Genomic DNA, 21377 nt, shown 5'->3' with positions numbered 1-21377 from the left:
GTCCCTCTCGACGAACCTGACGGTATGTTGTCTATTGCTGCTTTCTTGTGTTTATGGCCGTCCAGGGACGTGTTCGAAGACGCCGGAACTTTTCTAAAGCCGTTTGTAATCCCTTTTTCCATTAAGATGGATCAAGGTGAACAACTTCCCATAGGTAGCTTATTCTTGGGTTCTTTGTACTCTAACATGAACTCCTTGATTATAGACTCCAGTGTTTCGAACGACTTTATGAAGATTGAATGCTACGCCAATACGATGTTTCTCCAGGCCTTGATGTGGGAACGCTTTGCGAAGTATGCACTTATTCCCCGTAGTATCTTTCAAGGGTTGAATGCTGCTGATTCTCGACGTATTTTCCCCGAGAAGGATAACGTTAGGATTATGCGCTGGTCAACAAAACAGCCTCAATCCAAGACGCGTTTCATTGATGTTGTAGACGATGAGTCTGAGTTTAACTTCCGTCTCTGGGTGTTGATTCCTCCTCATGTTTCCCAATTGACAACTTTCAATGCTGGAGAAAGCATGGCTTTGAAATCTGGTGCTGACTTGAGCGATGGTGAAAGATCCTTCATGTTGATATGCACTCCAGGTTATTTAATAACAACAACATATGGAGACTTTTCGGTGGAGGAATACAACATTGACAGAGCATCCTGTCAGATGGGTATGGATCAGTGCCTTCCAACTTTTCAAAGGAGAAAACCGTCGGTGGAACAGATTAAGACTTGTTTAGACCGTACACATGTAGAAGGAAGCTCTTATTGGTTCCCTTGTGCTGACCTAGTTACGTATGTAACTCCAGGTTATATAGATTTCTGAAACCAGCAATTTGAACGCTTACATGATTTCGTAAGGGTTAGTCAACCTCTGGTAAAAGAGCCTCCTTCCGCTGATATAATTGCTTCTCGACCCAGATTGAAACACATCTCCGGCGGAGATAAGCGAAAGACATCTCCAGGATGTTCACCAGTATGTATCTTTTGCACGTTCTTCGTAAAATTGAAATAATTGCCTTTGATTATCACCTCAATTTCTTTTGCAGGACGGTCGTGCTGTGAGACCTCGTCTTGAAGTGAATTTCTCAAAAGCTGAAACAGTCATTCATGGTGGAGAAGGTAGGAACAAGAATTGTAAGCTGCAGCCTAACACCATAAAGTCCCCGGTTGTTTCTTTGGGGAGTTGTCGACACCTTTTCCGCGGTGACTTCTTCTATCCGTATTACTAGGATCATAAAACCAATATTTGTTATTTGGTTACAGAATTTTGCTCCGTCTAGTATTGATGGTCTTCAATTCTCTACTGCTGGGCATACAATTTCTGACTCGAGCGTTGAAGAAGAAAATGCTGTAAGTACTCTTCCTCGTAGCAAAATATAATGCTTCATATGTAAAATGCTAATTGTTTGAGAATTTGTCCAGGAGGATGTCGCCATGGAGGTGGAGAGTGCTGATACTCGGTCGTCCTCTGAGAATAGAGATGGAGGAAATTCCAAAGGCTCAGAACCGAATGAAAGCAATGAGCCTCTTGATGTTGACACAGACAACCCCAACTCTTTGAACGCTTCAGAGACTCCCCAAGTAAGCACATATCTTGTAAACTCTTCATAGAAGTATGAAATTGTTTATTTGTGAATGAATGAATGAATGAGAATCCATGTGCATATACAAAAAACTTTGTCGAAATTCGTCGTCAGAAAATTCAGAACCCAGTTTTTAGCAAAAACACCGTAAAACCTTCATCTGGAGTCGGATTTTCATGATATGCATATGCATCTTTAAGCCCGGAAAATTACCAAAGAATATTTTAAGTTTTGAGCACGTTCAGGGCCCTAAAAAGGCGAAACAGTAAACTTCCAGGAGACTTTCAGAACTTTTTCAGACGGTATGTTGCTCAATGGTTTGACTACATATCCTTGATCTTTCATCGGATTGTCATGAATTTTTGAAATTCGGTAGAGGACATCCATACGAAGAGAATGGTATATAATTCATCCTCAGATTCCTTGTAGATTGCTCCCGGTTCGTCATCTAGTACAGGGCAGAGTAAGTCTCTTCAGACGAGCTTGCCGCAAAACGTATTTTCATAAATTTCATGTTATTTGCTTGTGACTTGAGTGTATAATGATGAACTTTGATAATGTTATACTGCTTGTATATTGTATTTTATGATATCATTTGGTTTCATGTTTAGATTGCTCTGACCTCATGTAATCTTCGTATTAGGTGTCAAATACCGAAGTTGAGGATACTGAAACCAATAAGGATAACTCGAGCTGCCCTGGAGTTATTGATGAAGAGACAACCATCCCTGTACTTCAAGGCCATGAGAAGGTTGTCATTGAAGTTATGGAAATCCCGATTGTTGCTGGTTCAGTGATAGAAGAAAGTAAAGAATACTGAAGAAACTGTTGTCCTGATTGTAGAAGCTGCCCCAGTAACTGAGAACCGTATAGTGGTGCATGAATATCCAAGTGAAGGAGTTGCTTTTGATCCTCCATTTGATGCATCATTCCCGTATCATAAACTAGTTGGTGGGTTCAGCGTTCCCATTGGATATGCAGGCTTGTACGAGAAAATATGGAAGAAATTTGGCCACATAATTGTTGACAGGAATCCTGGACGTGCTTATGCTTTAACAATGCAAGTAAGTGTTATCTTACGTGTTGTAAGTGATATATGCACTAGGGACAGAAATACTGTGACTCCAGATGTACTCTTTGATTGGGAGTTTAACTTGGAGAATTCAGAAAGACTTGGCTTCGTAAGCAAATGAACGCTATCAAGGACTCATGTGAGAACAACATACCCTTTCCCAATGATTCCGCGATGGAAAAAGAAGACAAGATTGCCAGGCTGACTGAAGAGCTGAACAAGGAGAAGGCGGCTTTGCAGGTCTTGAAGGATGCAGAGGAGCAAAAATCCTTTTTTGCTGATTTTCTTTGATTTCCTTTTCATAATCTCTTGAACTTCTGAACTTTTGAGAGATGTGAGGTTTTTATTTGGGTTTTGGTATTGGCTGGTTTTGGATTGGTAGATGATTGAGGATTTTCTTTTGGATTTGATAGAGATTTTCTTTTAAGAAATATGAACTGAATTTTAATAAATTGCTGAATTCAAATACTGATTGCAAGTATTGCAAACGTTTTGGAGGAATTGAAATACAATGAAAGAAAATCCTAAATGCCAAATCCGGACGTCATGAATGTTCAAACGTCCAGTACCTCGAATGCCCAATAATTTCAGCCAAATGCCTTAAGCCAATTCTCGTGAATTACTGGCAGGGTTCTGCCATCTGTGTTGATCAATTTGTAGTACCCTACGGTTATGGATTTAGAAACCATAAATGGTCCTTCTCAATTGGAGCTCCTTGTAGAATAGAGATCACGTTTAGTTTCCTTGAGAACCAAATCTCCTTCCTCGAATTTGTTCGGTTTAGTAGTTCGCGCCTTGAATATTTTCTGTTGATTCCATGGCTGTGGTACATATGTACACTCAAGCAGAGGGGAGTATTCAGCATACTTTCGGTCATTCTTATTCATATCTTCAGCAATAAACCTCTTGATAGAATGATCAATTTGTAGAGGCTCTGAGCGTAACCATTTGGTGTAATATTGCTGAGGTGAGACTACCCATTCGTAGCTTTTGGTAATCGCTAAGTTGTTAGTAGGGAGAAGTCCCCAGACTAGAGTAGTATATTTCAACATTGGTATTATTGGCGCATGAAGAGGAATAAGACTTTCCTGATGAGTACGAAACCTCTTGACGAAAGAATGATCACTCTCTCCAGGTTTCTGTGTGAGTTCTGTCAAGGCTTTAACTTCCTCCAGATGCTCGAACGGGGAAGTATCCTCCATTTTTTCTGAGTCAGATCCTGCTTCAACAACAGGATGTGTTGAAGGCGTTGGAGCCCTCTTTCCAGCGTAAATCCAAGCTTGTCCAAGGATCATGTATATCCTGCTTCAATAACTTGGTCTCAGTGCAGACCAAATTTTCTTTGACTTTGAGGATGATATAGCCATACGCGTCTCTGGAAACCCCTTCGTGATCTCTGATTGCCATGGGATCATGAGTAGCCTCTTGTCGAGTAATGCCAGCGGCTCTGAGAGTTTTCAAATGAGTGATGTTGACGACAGTGCCGACATCAAAAAATGCTCTCTTGAATTTGTTTTCTTTAATATGCACTGTGGTGAACAGTCCCCAGTCATACATTTCTTTGTCAGTGGCTGAAGGTTCAGGAGGTACTTCTGAAATCAGCAGGCGTTTTCCAGATACTATGTAGTTCAAAGCCGTGAACATGTCTCCCCTTTGCGCCTTTGACAGATAGAGTAATTCGCAGACATGCTCTATCAATGACCGGACTGCTTCCTTGACTGGTTCTTCAGATATGGAGAAAGTTCTGACTGGGAGGGGATCTCTGTGTACTCCTTCATCCCCCAGATTAAATTCTCCTGACTCAACATTTTCCTTGAATATGCATTTCAAAACTTTGCAACTACTTGTGGGGTGATTGACGAACCTGTGGAAGCGACAATAACGAGGATTTTCCATGTTCTCCTCAGTTGGTTCTCTCCTGACATATGGCAATTTGATTGCACCATCTTGGATCCAGGCATCCAGTAGTTCGAGCACTTCTCCAATGGGGAGAGGAAAGTCAGGTGCCTCTTGATCAGGAGTCTCTGTACGTTGGCCAGGGGCCTGTGCCTCTGGTTTGTCCTTCTTTTGTGTCTTTAGAGGAGCTGAGGTATGCTTACTTGGAGGTTCGGCCTTTGATGAGTGCTAAAAAGTGCATATTTCTATATATTTTTCTTGGCATTTAACTCATCTTTTGTGCATTAATTCTACATTTTATCCCATATTCTGTATTTTCATTGTTTTCAAGAATAAATACTTTTCTTAATTAATTTTACATTTTTAGGTACTAAATAAAGCCTGGTTAACTCACGGAGCGAAAAGAACAAAGAAACGACAAAGACTCCCGAAGAAAGGCAGCGAAGAATGATGTTTGCAAGAGCCGGATCAACTGGAAGTGGGCTTGAAGAGGAAGAATTGTCCTTAAACAAGATATGGGCTTGGCATACCCAAGGCCCAAAACCCTCACCCAAACCCATTTCCAATATCCATACCCGCCTTCATCTTCAGCCGTTAGATCGGATCATCTCAGCATCCTACGGTCGCTTCATCATAGTTCATCAAAGTCTGAAGCTCCTTTCTAACACTACAACACCTAACTCCATCTTGAGCCGTCAGTTTCGTTGTATCAGGCATCCGACGGTCGATACTAGACTCTTCACTTGTAGCCGTTAGATCAATCTATCATTTCCGCATCCCACGGCTCAGCTTCGCGTATCATCGAGACTTGATGAATCCGCTCAACACCTAAGCACCAAATACCTATACCCTAACCCAAACACACCTTAACCCTAAAACTATCGGCTTCTCCTTCTTCTCCCCCTTTCTTCTCCTCTGCAACTCCACGACCACCACCTGCTCCGCCACCAACTCCTTCTCAATCACCACAACCACCACCATCTCTTCTCAAATCATCATACACACTCGACCCATCACCTATATCACGTTCTAATCTCTCTCAAACAACTAATTTCTCCTATTCTCTCACCACTGAACCCTAAGAGTGAGTTGGTGAAATTAGTTGATGATATAGATCAATTGGAGGCGTGGGAAGCATCAGAAGATCGTAAGGAAGCATGGGTGAGAGTTATCAAGAGTTTGCAGTGATTAGGTAAACCTAATTTCTATTTCTTATAAACCCTAATTTCATAATTTGGGGATAATTGGGGGAACATGATTGTACGTCTAATTGAAGCATGGGTTGATTGATTGGGTTGTTATCAGTAGGTTAGGTGAACCAATTTTGGGTTTAATTGTATTTTTTTACAAACCCTAATTTTGCTGTTAATTGGGGATTTTTTGGGATTTCCATTGTATGTATAAATAGGGGTCTTTGGGTGTTGTAATGGGATATGCCTGGGCTAGCCAATGCTTCACCCAAGATGACTGGAATAGCCAGTGCCTCAAGGGTTAGTTCTTAGTTTAAATTATTTTGTAAATTTCAATTGTATTTGTCCCATCCATGCTCTGATCTTGTTGTGCTTGAACTGTCTAGGATTGAATATCCTTTTAGGTTGTTAAAACACTAAGCAAGCTTCTCTGCGGGTAGTTGCAGTGTGAGAGCCCCAACTACTACTAGGATTAGATTCATCTTAGTGTTCTTAGTAATCTTTCTAGACCAACCCTTAGATGAACAGCCGGCTTTGAACCACAACTGTCATCTAGTTATTCAGAGAGCCTAGAAGCTGACTGATAACTAACAAGGGACAAGAACATAGTTGGAGGACTTAGCTTAGGAAAAGGGTGGATTCAAGATCCTAGTCCCTTCTATACTTCACTGCCTTTGTTTCTTTATCACTGCCTGTGTTACTTCCTTGGTTTCTTTGCCACTATCACTCTTTGTCACTCACTGTCACTGTCACCACCTTTGCTTCATTAGTTCACTGATTAGAGAATTAGATTAGGAAACTTCAACTCACACCCTAGTCCCTGTGGATTCGACCCGTATTTGCACAAGCTACAATCGACACCGTGCATTTGCGGTATAACCATGTAGGCTTCCCTTATACTCTTATTTCATACATATTTAAAGCCTATCAAGTTTTTGGCGCCGCTGCCGGGGACTGGTGCTGTGTAGTTGAAAAGAAAAAAAAATAAAAAAAATAGTGTACCTGTCTTAGTGTAACTTAGCCTGTTGTAGCTGTAACTTAGTGTTTTGCTGTTGTAACTTAGTATAACTATATTAGTGTAATAGTTTTAGTATAACTTAGCTATATTAGTATAACTGCATCTGTAACTTAGTGTAGCTCTTAGTGTAACTTAGCTTTAGCTGTAACTGTAGTTCTGCATCTCCTGCATCCATATCTGCATCATTTAGCATCTGCATCTTAGCTGTAAGCATTGCATCCATATCTGCATCATTTAGCATCTGCATCTTAGCTGTAAGCATTGCATCCATATCTGCATACCTGCATCATCTCTAGTTTGCATATTGTCATCATAACTTGCATCTGTCACTTGCATATCATTGCATGCCTGCATCTTCTCCATATCTGCATCTTGCATTTGCATCTGTGTTTGCATCCTTGCTCTTCAGCTTTTCTCATTGCCTGTAGCTTTGCCATGCCCTGTAAGCATGATGCTCTGCAGCCTTGCTTCATCTGCAGCATTGCCCTGTGGCCTAGCACCTATAGCATTGCCTTGTCTGAAACTTGCTGCCTGAGCATACTTGTTATTTTCTTGCTGTGCTGCTTGCCCTTTTTCCTCATTGCTTCTTGGCCTCACCCATTTGCTTCAAAGAGACTGATCTTCTCTTTTGAGCCAACAGGTGCTGCTACAGCCAGCCTCTGGTGCTGCTGCTGTTTTCTGTGTTGCTGCTGCTGATGTCTTGCTGCCTCCTACTGTTGCTGCTTCTTCTTCTTGTTGCTGTTGCTGATGAGCCTCTGGTGCTCTTGCTGAAGTTGTTGTTGCTGTGAACCAAGCCTAACTGGGCTGTGCAACTAAAACAGAACAGCTGGGCTGTGCTACAAGAGTAAGCCTGAACTGTGGGCTTGACCCAAACAAAAGTTGACAACCATTTTCAAACCCAGTTGCACTTCTTTTTGGGCTGTGTAAATTCTAAAAGTGATTATGGGCTTGTGAATTGGACTGTGGACTTAGTTACATTTTGGGCCTCAAACTGAAATTTGTTTAAACTGTGGGCTCCAACCATTCGTGGGCTTAGACTCAACTGAACTTTAGACCCCTACATTATGAGCTTAGACCCAGACCAAAAATTTGAAAAATGTTTTAAAGTTTTAAAACCCAGCTGGGCCTCGCATTCCAGTTAACTGCTAGCCCAAAAACCCAACTGTTTCTGAACTCTGGGCTTGTTTCTGAACTGTGGGCCTGAACCAAACTTCGAGTGGGCCAAACTTTCAAAATTCCAAAAAACCAACGGTGAGATTTACTCACCAACAGTGGGCCTAAGAATCAAATTTTTTAAAACAAATCTGGGCTCCAAAAACAACCCATCTGGGCTTCAGAGCAAGCTTTGCCCCAAACGGTTGGGCTCTTTTATTCAAAACCTTTTGCTGGGCTCAATTCAAACTGATTCGTTGGGCTTCACTTCACACTCATCTAGGCTTCATTTTGCACAGCAGTTGTGGGCTGTTTTCAAATTTCTAGTGGGCTGTGCGTTCTTCCACCAATGTGGGCTTGCTCCCGATTTTAAAACCAAATTTTTCTTTTCAAAACCCATTAAAAACCAAATGATTCCCTAAAAACCAAAATTTTTCTTTTTCCCATCAAAACCAAATGTCTCCCGACAAAACCAAATTTTTCCCAAAAAGTCCAATCCCATTAAAAACCAAATTTTCTTGTATAGAATCTAGTAGATAGTTTCTTAGTTAAATCTTTTGTTTCTTTTGTACATATTTTACTAATCCAATGTGACTCTTAACTGAAATACTGTGGATTTTTGCCTTGAATAACGACGTTCTAATTTTGCTTTCGCCGTCAAATCGGGTATTCTCTTTCCTTTTTCTCTACTCAACATAATCCTCTTCGTATGTTATAATTCTTTTCATATTTTGAAACATTGAGGACAATGTTTAGTTTAGGTTTGGGGGTATGGTATAGATACTTTGATAACATGCTATAATCGAAAAATAGAACTCCTTCTTTTTGAAAAAATTGAAAAACTGAAAGAAAAAAAAATGAAAAATGAAAAGAAAAAAAAAATAGAAAATGATAAAAAACATAAAAATGGAGCTCATCTACCTTGAAATGTTGACTCTTGTGCATGTATGTAAACATAAGGATTCTTAGTTTAGATATTTAGGCACCCTGATTCTAGCACAATTCACATGTGATAAGAAACTTGCACACGCACAATCTACCAATACATGTATAGCCTCGATCTTCAAGGTGTTTGATAGGAAGTTAGATTGCCAATCACTTTAGAATACTGAATGAGACTTGACTAGCTTGTTCTTTGGTTGGCTGGGATAGAAGTTGGAGGATACGTTAAGAAAAGCAACCATAGAATTTGACCGGATGCATTCGATAAGGGCCACCTCTTGCTAAGAGTCATGTAATTATGTTTTTCTTTTTGTTCATGTATCAAAAGTGTCACTATGTTGTAAAGATCAAAGTTATTTCTTCAAAAAAAAAAAAAGATTCAGAAAAATCAAAAAAATATTAAAAAAAAATTAAAAAAAAATCAAGTATTTATTTATTCCATGTTTTGTCATGTTAAAGACAATAGTTCTCTCTTGTTCCAAAAATAAAAGAGAGTAATCAATGTAAATAAGAGTCATGTAAAGAGTCATCTTTTTGTTGTAAATAGTCTTGTAATAAGCAAGGAGGGTGCAACCATCGATGTATAACGCGGGTAAACTGAAATATCACCAACTCATTGGGTGAACATTCACAATTCTCGTAAAGCCGGACAACTAGCTTGGCTTAGAATTCGGTTCTTAGCCTAAAAACTATCTCTTGGTGATTAGTAGTCATAACTTCAGGTCATTCTAGAAACATGTGTAGATACACTTTACACTCTTATCACATGTCTTTATTTGTTATCAGTGCTAGGATTGTGCCTTTGATAGCTAGATTGACATTTCCATTTTGCTGTGAGCTTCTACTGTCTTGCACATGTCACATTTCATGGAATATGAGCATATATTTTGTCCTAGAACTTTGTAGGTACGTTCTAAGAAAACCTTCACGAGACTTCAACTCGTCCACTAGGGACACTTAGTGGTTTAAAAGGCTTATTGCATTCGCTAAATGCAATCGAGAGACCAGCGACAGTGGTATAGGTAGGATTTCCTTAGTTTTGTTTTACTTGAGGACAAGTAAAATTCAGGTTTGGGGGTATTTGATGAGTGCTAAAAAGTGCATATTTCTATATTTTTTTCTTGGCATTTAACTCATCTTTTGTGCATTAATTCTACATTTTATCCCATATTCTGTATTTTCATTGTATTTTCATTTTATGCCTGGGCTAGCCAGTGCTTCACCCAAGAGGACTGGAATAGCCAGTGCCTCAAGGGTTAGTTCTTAGTTTAAATTATTTTGTAAATTTCAATTGTATTTGTCCCATCCATGCTGTGATCTTGTTGTGCTTGAACTCTCTAGGATTGAATATCCTTTTAGGTTGTTAAAACACTAAGCAAGCTTCTCTGCGGGTAGTTGCAGTGTGAGATCCCCAACTACTACTAGGATTAGATTCATCTTATTGTTCTTAGTAATCTTTCTAGACCAACCCTTAGATGAACAGCCGGCTTTGAACCGCAACTGTCATCTAGTTATTCAGAGAGCCTAGAAGCTGACTGATAACTAACAAGGGACAAGAACATAGTTGGAGGACTTAGCTTAGGAAAAGGGTGGATTCAAGATCCTAGTCCCTTCTATACTTCACTGCCTTTGTTTCTTTATCACTGCCTGTGTTACTGCCTTGGTTTCTTTGCCACTATCACTCTTTTTCACTCACTGTCACTGTCACCACCTTTGCTTCATTAGTTCACTGATTAGATAATTAGCTTAGGAAACTTCAACTCACACCCTAGTCCCTATGGATTCGACCCGTATTTGCACAAGCTACAATCGACACCGTGCACTTGCGGTATAACCATGTAGGCTTCCCTTATACTCTTATTTCATACATCTTTAAAGCCTATCAGCCTTACGTTTGCTCCCTTCTGCAACAACGTTTGTGGAGGGCTTCATATTGTACTGCTTGTTGATCAAACGTCTGCTTCCTCGAGTGTCTCGTGATTCTTCAGTATTTGTAGATTTTGCTCTTTCCAACAGAGCAGGTGCAGTAGTCGCCGATCTCTTCGCAGCTTCGTGAAGCTTTGAGAAAGTCTGAAAACGAAGATTTTCCAGTAAAGCTCTATAGACCTGGATCATGCCATTGATGCTTAAATCTACCAGCTGCTGCTCCGTGACATTTGGATCATGGCAGTCCAGGGCCTGGACTCTGAATCTTTTCACATAGTCATTGGGATTTTCACTAACCCTTTGAAACATTCTCCCAAGATCAGAGAGAGTGACTTATTCTGACACAAAGAAGTACTTCATGTATAAGGCGTTAATCATTTCTTCCCAATTGTTGATAGTCCCTGGTGCGATGTTGTTGTACCAGGTGTATGCCCTGCCTTTCAAAGATTTTGAAAACTCCTTGAGGCGAACGACATGGTTGTGTTCATGTTCTCCCAAGGCTTCCAGGAAACGAGAGACATGTTCTCGAGCATTGCCAGTTCCATCATACTGAGTGAAAGTCAGAGAAGTGTAACCTTTCGGAAGAGGGACCCTTTGCGTAGCAGCAGGATATGAAGGCTGGTGACGTTGGACATGTGATGTCTTATCCTTTCCACGATTCTCCAAAATGCGCTCCAAATCTTCACGAGTAATGAAATTTGATGGCTCCTTTGTTGATGGATCGTCTGCGGCTTTGCGGACTTCGTCGTCATCCACCGTATGAATTGGAACCACCTCAGGATCAGCATTTGAGGATTTCTCCTTTTCCTTTCCTTTTTCTTGAGTTCTCTCTGACATCTTGTCAGTGAGAGTCTTCAGATAATTAAACAGCTCTTTCTGCGTAGTAGCCATATCGGTTTGATTCTTTGTAAGTGTCTCTTGCACTTTGATGAGATCAGCAAATGGTAGATGGTGGGTTTCGTTTGACTTCCTCAGGGTGTCGTCCGAACAGAGGATGACCTTCCGTGTTAGAGTGAGGAGGAGTAACATCATCACCGCCAGTGTTAGAGGCCGGAATTGTTTCCTGGATATCCTCATTGTTGTTGTTGCTAGTGCTAGCGTCGTTTGTGTTGGAACCTGTAACTAACCCAGACCTAAGACCAGCCATCTAGTGAAATTGTGAGATTGCAACCGAGAGATTAATCTCCCACTGTGGTCGCCAATCTGTAGATGGGGAAAAACGATTTGCTGGTTTTTACGGAATTGAGGAGACGTCCATGTGAAGACTCCTTGAACCGAGCGAAATGTTGAATCTCACACAGATGCACTGCAAGAAAGGAGTGCTTTAAGTTCGAGAGATCAATCTGTAGGACTCCGTCCTAAACCAAGAACAATGGCCGTTCCAGAGTCAATTCGGTCACAAGAGAGGATGTATTGATCTGTAGGAGGGAACCTGAGAAATGTGTGGGATCAATGGTGATCTGAGATTGTAGGTATGTTGTGAATTCAACGTAAGAACTCTCTGAATGATTGAATTTTACTCAATTGAGAGTGATTGCTCAGACGATGAGTTCGTGTAGACGAAGGATTATCTGTATGAACTTGCCGAGAAATTGCTTGTTTAGACGAATGTTCGAGTATTCGAATCTTGTCCTTTCAATCATGATTCAGAGGTCTTTTTATATTACTATATTAAAAACACCATGATCCCATGAAGTGTGACAGTTGCTGGAATCAGAGAGTGGGGAAGTGGGAAATCGTGTTTAAACCAGTTCCTCATCGTGCGAAGACTTGGTTAATTTTCCACCCACTACTTTGCTGACTCTTCCAACTGATTGCACGACTTTCTCACATTCTCGTCGTGGGTGAACACACGTGTCGTAGACCGCCAGACCAAAATCCTAGTTAATATCCCCCCATGTGACACGATTGATATCTCGTGATTGTGGAGTCAGTTGCTGACTTTATGGAACGATCAGTCCATGTATTGCTGAGTTGAACATGATTTGCAAACGCTCTGAAACTCATGAATTAAATATGTCTGCTGAGACGAGGTATTATTATGTTGATTACCAAAGACGAACAATCTGTGTTGCTGAATTGCTGAATATTTATAGTTGAACCAATATTCTTGAATCTGAGCAAATATTGCTGGTTCGAGCAAATATTGCCGGTTTGAGCGAATATTGCTCATTTGATGAATTGTTGGTAGCAGGACCAAATAAATATTAATTTAAGATACTGACTGCTGGGTCGAGTATAATAAATAAAAATGTTGATCATGGAATCAACATAAAATTATCAGTTTTTAATCTGCTCAGAATCATGTTTTTGCAGAGCCCTGGATTCAAAAACCCTAATTTTAATGAAATGATGATTTATTCAAAATCAACCGCCGAGTGAAGCATGGACCGGTTACATGGGATGATGACTCCACCATGTAACACCCAGATGCTCGAATGAGAAAAATACCAAAGTCTCTTGAGGACCAGTTGGTGAAAGAATGATTAAATGCTGGTTTAATCATTTATTAAAATAATGCTCGTGTGAGCGACAGATAATAAAACCTAGCCATGAAAAGATGAGGGACCGACCAAGAGGTCATGGGACCGGCTCTTGGTGGACGTGGGACCAATTGATGGTCGTTTGAGCAAACCCCCAATTGTTTGGAAAGAGTTTGAACCTAATATGAGCAATTGAGCAAATTAGGTTAAAATCATTAAAACGTGTGGGACCGGCTGTTTGCAAGCCTTAGGGTCACCCTTGGTCGGTCAAGGGGATGTGCCTGTGTCACCATAGTGTCGCTGTCTCAGTCCTGAGAGTTTCAATATTTTCCGATGCGCGTTTGCGCAACATTTTGAGAAAATATGCAGAATCCAGGGTTTTGCTGAAACTAGGAAAAATACATAAGATGATGAAAAATAATAAATAAAACAGGGAATTGCAAGGTGCGGGACCGGCCACGGCTAGGGCATGGCTGGCCGGCTGACAAGCACGTTCCCACACTTTCCCAGTTTTATGTAATTTTGCGTATTTTCTCTGAATTGAGGGAAATCCCATAAAACCGGAGAGTTTTATGAAATTAGGGAACTTCCATGAGATGAGAGAGATAAAATAATAATAAAATAGATAATGATGGAGTGTGGGACCGGCAATGGCCAAGGCATGGCCGGCCGGCCAACGGGCACGGTCCCAGGGCACTCTTGCTAATTTTATGTAATTTTCATGATTTTTAGAGAATTTTCATAAAATCAGATAGATTTGTTGAAACCAAGGTATTTTGTTGAAATCAGGGAGTTTTCATGGAATGAGGAAAACAAAACAAATAACAATAATAAAATAAGAGGCGTGTGGGACTAGCTAGGGCATGACCGGCCGGCTAGGACCCGGTCCCACGAGTTTTCTTAATTTTATAATATTTTTCATGGGTTTAGGAAAAATTCATGAAATCAGGGAATTTTCATGGTTTTAGGGAAAATTCATGAAATCAGGGAATTTTCATGGATTGAGAGAAATAATAAAATAATAGGGACGTGAGGTGTAGGACCGACCACGGCTGGGGTATGGCCGGCCGGCTGGTGCTCGGTCCCGTGACACCTTTCCCTAATTTTATTATTTCCTTGACATAAAGAAATATCATGAAATTAAAGAATTTCCTTGAATCGAAGGAGATTTGCTCGAACGAGAGAATTTTCATGAGATCAGGGAAAAATAATAAAATATGGTAAAATATAAAATTGGGTGTGGGACTGGTCACGGCATGACCAGCCGACTGGTGAGCCCAGTCCCTGGCACCTTTGCTCATATTTTATTATTATTATTTTTCCTTCCTATTTTGCATAGTTTCATCGTTCATTCGTATTTTTGAAATGCTCGTTTGCGCATTCAAATGCTGGTCTGTGCATTATTGCTAAGTACACTTGCACCATTTTAGGTAGGGCTTATTCGATGCTCAGATGCCTGTTTCGTTGAATATTTATCACTAACCCGTGGAATTCTGCTGGGAAGAACCACGAATTGAAATGACGAAATATAACGAAGAATCGTAGAATATTGCTGGACATTCGGGCGATTAGAGATAACTAACTGATGGCTCTATACTAGCAGGGCTTCCTATCTAGGAGCATTAATTATCTAAGAGTTGAGAAATATGAACTTGCTGGAGTATCATATTTCTCCTATATAGTCAGGGAAAACCTGGTTGCATCCTGAAGACGTTGTCTCTCTATACTAGCAGGCATGCTGTCTAGGAGCCGTCCAATATTTCGATTCTATATAGAAATAATTACGGAAATTGCTCAGTATTCATGAGATGTGCCGTGGCCTCAGCTGGGAGACTACACATCTACAGATACTCTGAGAGACATCCTTCTCAGTCAGAGATTTTATGGCATGAGCTTTCACGCTTTGTTGAGAGACATGAGTCTCAATACTCATCAGATTGCCGGATCCGGAGTATGCATAATTATGGTTTTATGATTTTTCCCTTGTCGAAAATCCACCATCTACACTCGGCAAGGTTCTTCCTTAGGAGTTGTGAAGCAACCAGTCAACCAACGGAGCAAAGTGATCATCTGCAACTGATCACATTGAATTGCACCTGTCACGTTGTACTCCTTTCCTTTCGTCAAATTTTTATCCCACTGGGTTTTCCTTGTCAAGGTTTTAATGAGGCAACATATACGCATTCGACTATATTCTAAGTTTACTTAATATTGTACTCTTTTTCTTTAGTTCAGGTTTTGTCCCTCTTGGTTAGCCTGACGAAGTTTTTAACGAGACAATTAACTTAGACTCGACGATCTTTGAAAATCGTATTACATGTGAATAAGAGACAACATGTGAAGTACTACATGTGAAGAGCTGTACCAAGGTATTTCCCACTAGGTTTTTCCTTGTCAAAGTTTTAATGAGGCAACTGATTTTGGCACAAGTCATCAAGGAGAGGACGATATTTGAAGAACTACATTCGAAACACTATATGTGAAGCACTGCATAGGAAGTTCTATTCGACCGCAGAAGGGGGAGTGTTGTAGACCTACGACCCATAGATGTGCGACCAAGTTGATACATAGGCATGTGTATGTAAATAAGGGATACTATAGTATGTAATAGGGTTACTCATATCAATAAGAAATCTTTTCTCCTTCTCCGTCTCTTTATCTTCCTTTTTTATTCTTCTTTTTTGTTTTTTTTTACCAATTAGCGATGCATACAGCAAAAGATATTGCAATGTTACATACGGGGGTGGTCGTTTCTTATGGCGGTATGTTCTTCCCATGAATCCTTGGTTCTGCCAGTGATTTATATCAAGGAAACTACTGTATTTCCAGAAGAAAAAAATATCACCGCCGGCTCTGTAAGCCTCGGGGGAGTTTCCTGTTTTTCTGGAATTCTTCTTTCCGGGACCAGAGCCTTCTAGATCCGTCTGACACCGACTCAAGTTCGTTCTAGAATTTGTTCGAATTGTTATAAACCAAGTTTATTTACTAAGATGCACTTTGTGTCTAAGATAAGGGTTTACTTATTTTGGAAACCAAGTCTTCTATCTACATAAATAGAGGCTTAATGCATTGTAAATACACACACATTAATAGAATTTCTCTTTCTCTTTTCCCCTTTACTTTGTGTCTCCTTCTCTTTCTCTATTCCACAACATGTTATCACGCACGTAGCTCTAGCTACCGGGCATAATCACCAAGCATCGCATGATAAGCTGTAAATAAAAGCTACTAGCTAGCTATAAGCGATTTCCGAGATTAAACCATGAAAGAAATAATCACCAAGCATCGCATGATAAGCTGTAAATAAAATCTACTAGCGAGTTCCGAGATTTAAACCATGAAGGAAAGATACAGTTGATGGATATGACAAGAGGATATGAACGGATGGGTGTTTGAAAGTTGATAAGACCTCAGGATATCAACTATGCACGTGATCATATAAACCTCCTAACTTATGATTTAGGAGCAGCAAACAGGTACGTATGCTTTTAATGAGTTTTTTTTTTAAATTCGATTTTTTTAATATTATTTTCTAAGTTTGTATTACATAAACCTGATGGTTTATTAATTGACATATCAAAGGGGATTTTTCTTTTACCTACCTTCCAACTCCACGGCTATAACTATAACTATTTTTTTTGGAGTAACTGTATCTATTGCGGGTATTAACCAGATCCGGTCTATATTTCTCGGAATATGGGGATCAACTATTTTTCCATTAAGTTGATTTTCCTTTCTTCTTTAATTTTTTTTATATGGAGAGAAAAAGAAGAAGAAAAAATCTATCGGTATTCGATAGATGGTTTAGAGTTTTTATTCCTATGATGAAACTATAATCACCAAAAATTGGTGTTGGTAATGAATCATATGCATGGTTGAAAAATCTCCGGCAAGTTAATATTGGTATCTTTGTCCATTGGACAATGATCATGTGATTCGTATTTGGTTTCTATTCTTTTTAACAAGAAACCATTCTTTTACCACTATGGATTTCCATAGCAAACGATATCTTCTTCTTTTTTCAGTCGTCGATGTGATTTTGGTATATCGTTTTACCAATCGTTATTAATTTTTTCCATAGATTTCTACAATGAGATGCAAAAAAATGGCATTCTAAGTATTTTAGCCAATTTTGGTTATTCATTTCTATTCCTTTAAAGAAATCTTTATCAACCAAAAAGTAGATTTTTCTCTACAAAGAATACCACAATGATTTCTTTATTTTTCTCAAAGAATCATTTAAACCAATTGAAAATAGATTTCTCCACGGATCCTAGAAGGATGAGATTTGTTATTACGAAAAACACCAATTTAACAATTTTTGGTTTTCTTCATTATTTTATTCTCCAAAATTTGAAATAGTTCCACTTGTAGTTGGAATTGGACACTAAAGATCAAAGGGTGCGCACCCGGCTTGTTAGCCTAAATCATTAACTAGTCCTTGTAGTGATTATATTGATCTCAATATTAATTTCTTTGAATGAAATAAAGTGTCTAAAATTTCATTCTTAGGTGAATGAATATTTCGTCGGCCCTATAGGTCATTGGAGATTTATGTTTTTCTTGCTCTAACCAACGAATCCATGGTTGATTTTAAATTTGTACGTCAAGTAGACTACAATTTTATTTATTTATTTGGACATTTCTTTTATGGATTTTGAAGTCATTATCTACGGTCCAACTGGTGTTGTTAAAATCCAGATGTTATTTTGAAGGGGAGGAGATTACAATACCCATGGGCGCTCGTACTATCAATTATGTAATTCTTTTCAAGATATGCATACGCTTGAGAATTGGATGGGATCGTAATTAGTTGTCGAATATTCATTTAAAGTAGCTACTGAAATAAATGATGGTGGTTTTGAACCCCTCTGCAGAAAAATATCGACATATGTGATTGGTTGGCATACAATCCAAATTAGATTGGATTGATTTCTCAATTAACAAAATTTTGGATCCAAAACTTAACACCGTAAATGTGCCAAGCCTATTAATTACAGGTCGGTGTAGTCGTAATGTGTTATATGAGAAATATGTTCACTGTGAAAACGATTTGAGGGTTTTCTTTTTGCTCAGATCCTAGGATTGGTTCAGTAATTGTTCTTTTTATAAGACACATTTGGCATGGTAGTCCTTGAAGGACTCATATATGGTCGGAGAACATTTTCAAATTTGTGATCCTTGGAGGATTCAAATTACATTCACGCAGCCACTTGACTCGACTATGTTAGGTTTAACAATCTTTTATGTGTTTTTATAAATTTGGTACAAAACCAAAAAATCTGGATTAATTAGTTGATGATTTCAACGTTATAGGTCTCTTGAGGAGTCCTTAAAACACAAAAATCCATGCTTTAGCAGCATAAATATTAATTTTTCTTAAATCTGCAGTAAAATATTATGCTTGCTTAAACTTGTCTATAATATATACTATAGTTATGATTTTGGTGTTTTTAATAATACTCATATAGTTGAGTTAGCATCCATATTTACGGAAAAAGTTGTACTCTTTCCCCTTCGTTTTAGGTTTTGTCCCATGTGGTTTTCCTGACAAGATTTTAATGAAGCAACATCTCATTGACGTTTAATTTTTTTTTCTTCAAAATGTTGATATTTATGCTCTTTTTCCTTCGTCCAAATTTTTTCTCATTGGGTTTTACTGGCAAGGTTTGAGTGAGGCAAATTAATTTAACATGGTGGTCATCCAAGAGGGAGTTGTATGGATTTTGGTTATTTGGTGGATTCCCACCATTAACTAGGTCATTTTGTTAGACCACATCAACATAACATCTCCTATGATTTTGGATATCATTCTGATCCATAGTGTGACTACAAAATTCGTACACCTATGGTACTGTAACTGCGTATTGACACTTAATTTTTTGAAGAAATTACATCAACTACTTCAACAAATCATCTTCAAGAAGCTAGTAATATAAGAAGCAAGTCCTCAATGTATTTAAAGAAGCGAGAAGACTCGAGAACACTACCATTAGAAGACTATCACAAAAGAAGACCTCATCAACTGGGAAATTTCTCACGAAAGCATTGTTATCTCCGGCATTCAAGAAATTCGTAAATTGGGAAAATCTCGACTCAAAGATTTGCAAGCCAAGATTTGACTGAAGTATTTATCAGGGGGAGCATCATCATTAAAGGTGCATTTACTGGACTTATCACGTTGTACTCTTTTTCCTTCGTCAAGGTTTTGTCTCACTGGGTTTTCCTTGTCAAGGTTTTAACGAGGCAACATATGCGTGTCCAACATTGAATATGAGTCTTTACATACTTATGCAATTTCAGGTTTTTCTCATTTGAGTTTTCCTGATACTTTGCAATGACTTAGCCACAGTGGTCATCAGAGGGAGTGTTATAAACCAAGTTTATTTACTAAGATGCCCTTTGTGTCTAAGATTAGGGTTTATGTATCTTGGAAACCAAGTCTTCTATCTATATAAATAGAGGCTTAACCCATTGTAAATACACACACATTAATAGAATTTCTCTCTTTCTCTTTTCCCCTTTACTTTGTGTCTCCTGCTCTTTCTCTATTTCGCAACACGAATCTATTATTAGTTATATTTATTATGAATCTATTTTAGGTTAGGACTCTTATTTCTTTTGTGTGCTGCTGTTTTATAGCGGTATAATTTTTACGCTTTCTTTGAGAGGTAGAAGTAGCTAACAACACAAATAGAGGCTTTTTTACGCTTTTTTATGCTTTCTATATAAATAGAGGCTTAACTCATTGTAAATACACACACATTAATAGAATTTCTCTCTCTCTTTTCCCCTTTACTTTGTGTCTCCTTCTCTTTCTCTATTTCACAACACGAATCTATTATTAGTTATATTTATTATGAATCTATTTTAGGTTAGGACTCTTATTTCTTCTGTGTGCTGCTGTTTTGTAGCGGTATAATTTTTACGCTTTCTTTGAGAGGTAGAAGTAGCTAACAAGTTATATATTCGATGGAAGATGATATGAAAGGTGGTCTCTTTTTCTCCATAGGAGACGATTTGGCCAGTTCAACGCAACTCTACTACCGTGACATCGACGACGAAGAAGGCAAAAACAGCACTCGCTTCTCTCTAGACACACTTACAAAGATTGACCATCCTCCCGTTAATATTAATGATCACTTGTCCTCACCATCCATGGTTGGTTCATGCAACGGTTTGGTCTGTATCTATGACACCCGCAATCGTATCTGTGATCCAATATACATCTGCAATCCCATCTCTGGAGAATATGTCAATCTTCCCCGACTAGGCGAAAAGCCATATCAAACCTTAGATCATACGGTAAGTGGGTTTGGTTACCACCAATCCACCCATGAGTACAAGGTTGTTAGAATCTTCTACCACTACGAGGAACAAGGAGTACAAGTCGACGTCCAAGTATACACTCTTGGTGACAACAGAGGATGGAGAAACAAACAAGTAACCACACGGTACTCGTTGGGGTCTTCTCCTGGTATATTTGTCTATGAAGCACTTCATTGGAAAGACGCCTCAAAGAAACAAGTTGTGGCGTTTGATTTGGGACTGAGGAATTCAAAACTCTCCCAAGACCCCCTTGTGTGTCAACCAGTTGGGGTATCCAGGTGCTAGGAGGGTATTTGTGTGCTGTTGATATCCAACCAGATAATAGTTGCGTGGACATATGGGGATTCAAGAACTCTGGCGAGGAGGAGCACAAGCATCCCAGGAGTTGGAGTAAGGAGTTCAATATTGGTCTCACTGACTGGGAGGGCGGTATGAGATACTGTTGGGCTTGGCCCCTTGAACTGACTAAAAACAACGAGATATTACTATGGTACCACGGAGAAACTTTATTTGTCTACAACCCAAAAACTAAAATTTTAAAGAAGCTATGGAACGATTGTGATGGGAATTGGATGTTTAGACAAGCAATTCCACACATAAACACTCTTGTTTCGCTCGAAGCTTTAGGAGAAAAGTCTAAAAGCCATACAAGAAAAGCAGTAGCCTAGCTAGTTTAGAAGCTCAGGTATTTGTTGGATGCATTTAACAAAAATTTTATTATTTTTTTTTAATTTATAGAATGCAATTCTTTTGCCTGGCTAAATTGGGGCCTGTGCCACTTAATTGGAGC

The 21377-nt window shown here is 39.1% G+C and overlaps 1 protein-coding gene across 1 annotated transcript; it reads left to right on the top strand.

Moving 5' to 3' along the window:
* Window positions 1-20230: 20230 nt before the first annotated feature.
* Window positions 20231-20872, top strand: LOC113312145 (F-box protein At3g07870-like). Its single transcript, XM_026560899.1, has one exon. It carries the CDS (start codon window positions 20231-20233, stop codon window positions 20870-20872), a length of 642 nt encoding a protein of 213 aa, XP_026416684.1.
* Window positions 20873-21377: the final 505 nt, after the last annotated feature.

This window comes from Papaver somniferum, chromosome 9 (assembly GCF_003573695.1).
Source record: "Papaver somniferum cultivar HN1 chromosome 9, ASM357369v1, whole genome shotgun sequence".
NCBI classification, from domain to species: Eukaryota; Viridiplantae; Streptophyta; class Magnoliopsida; order Ranunculales; family Papaveraceae; genus Papaver; species Papaver somniferum.
Note: the sequence above shows the minus strand (reverse complement) of the source record. Positions and strands in the feature narration are given on the sequence as shown.

Bases quoted from the DNA above. Each gene is read 5' to 3' on its own strand.
- LOC113312145 (XM_026560899.1), top strand. From the start codon at position 20,231: ATGGAAGATGATATGAAAGGTGGTCTCTTTTTCTCCATAGGAGACGAT.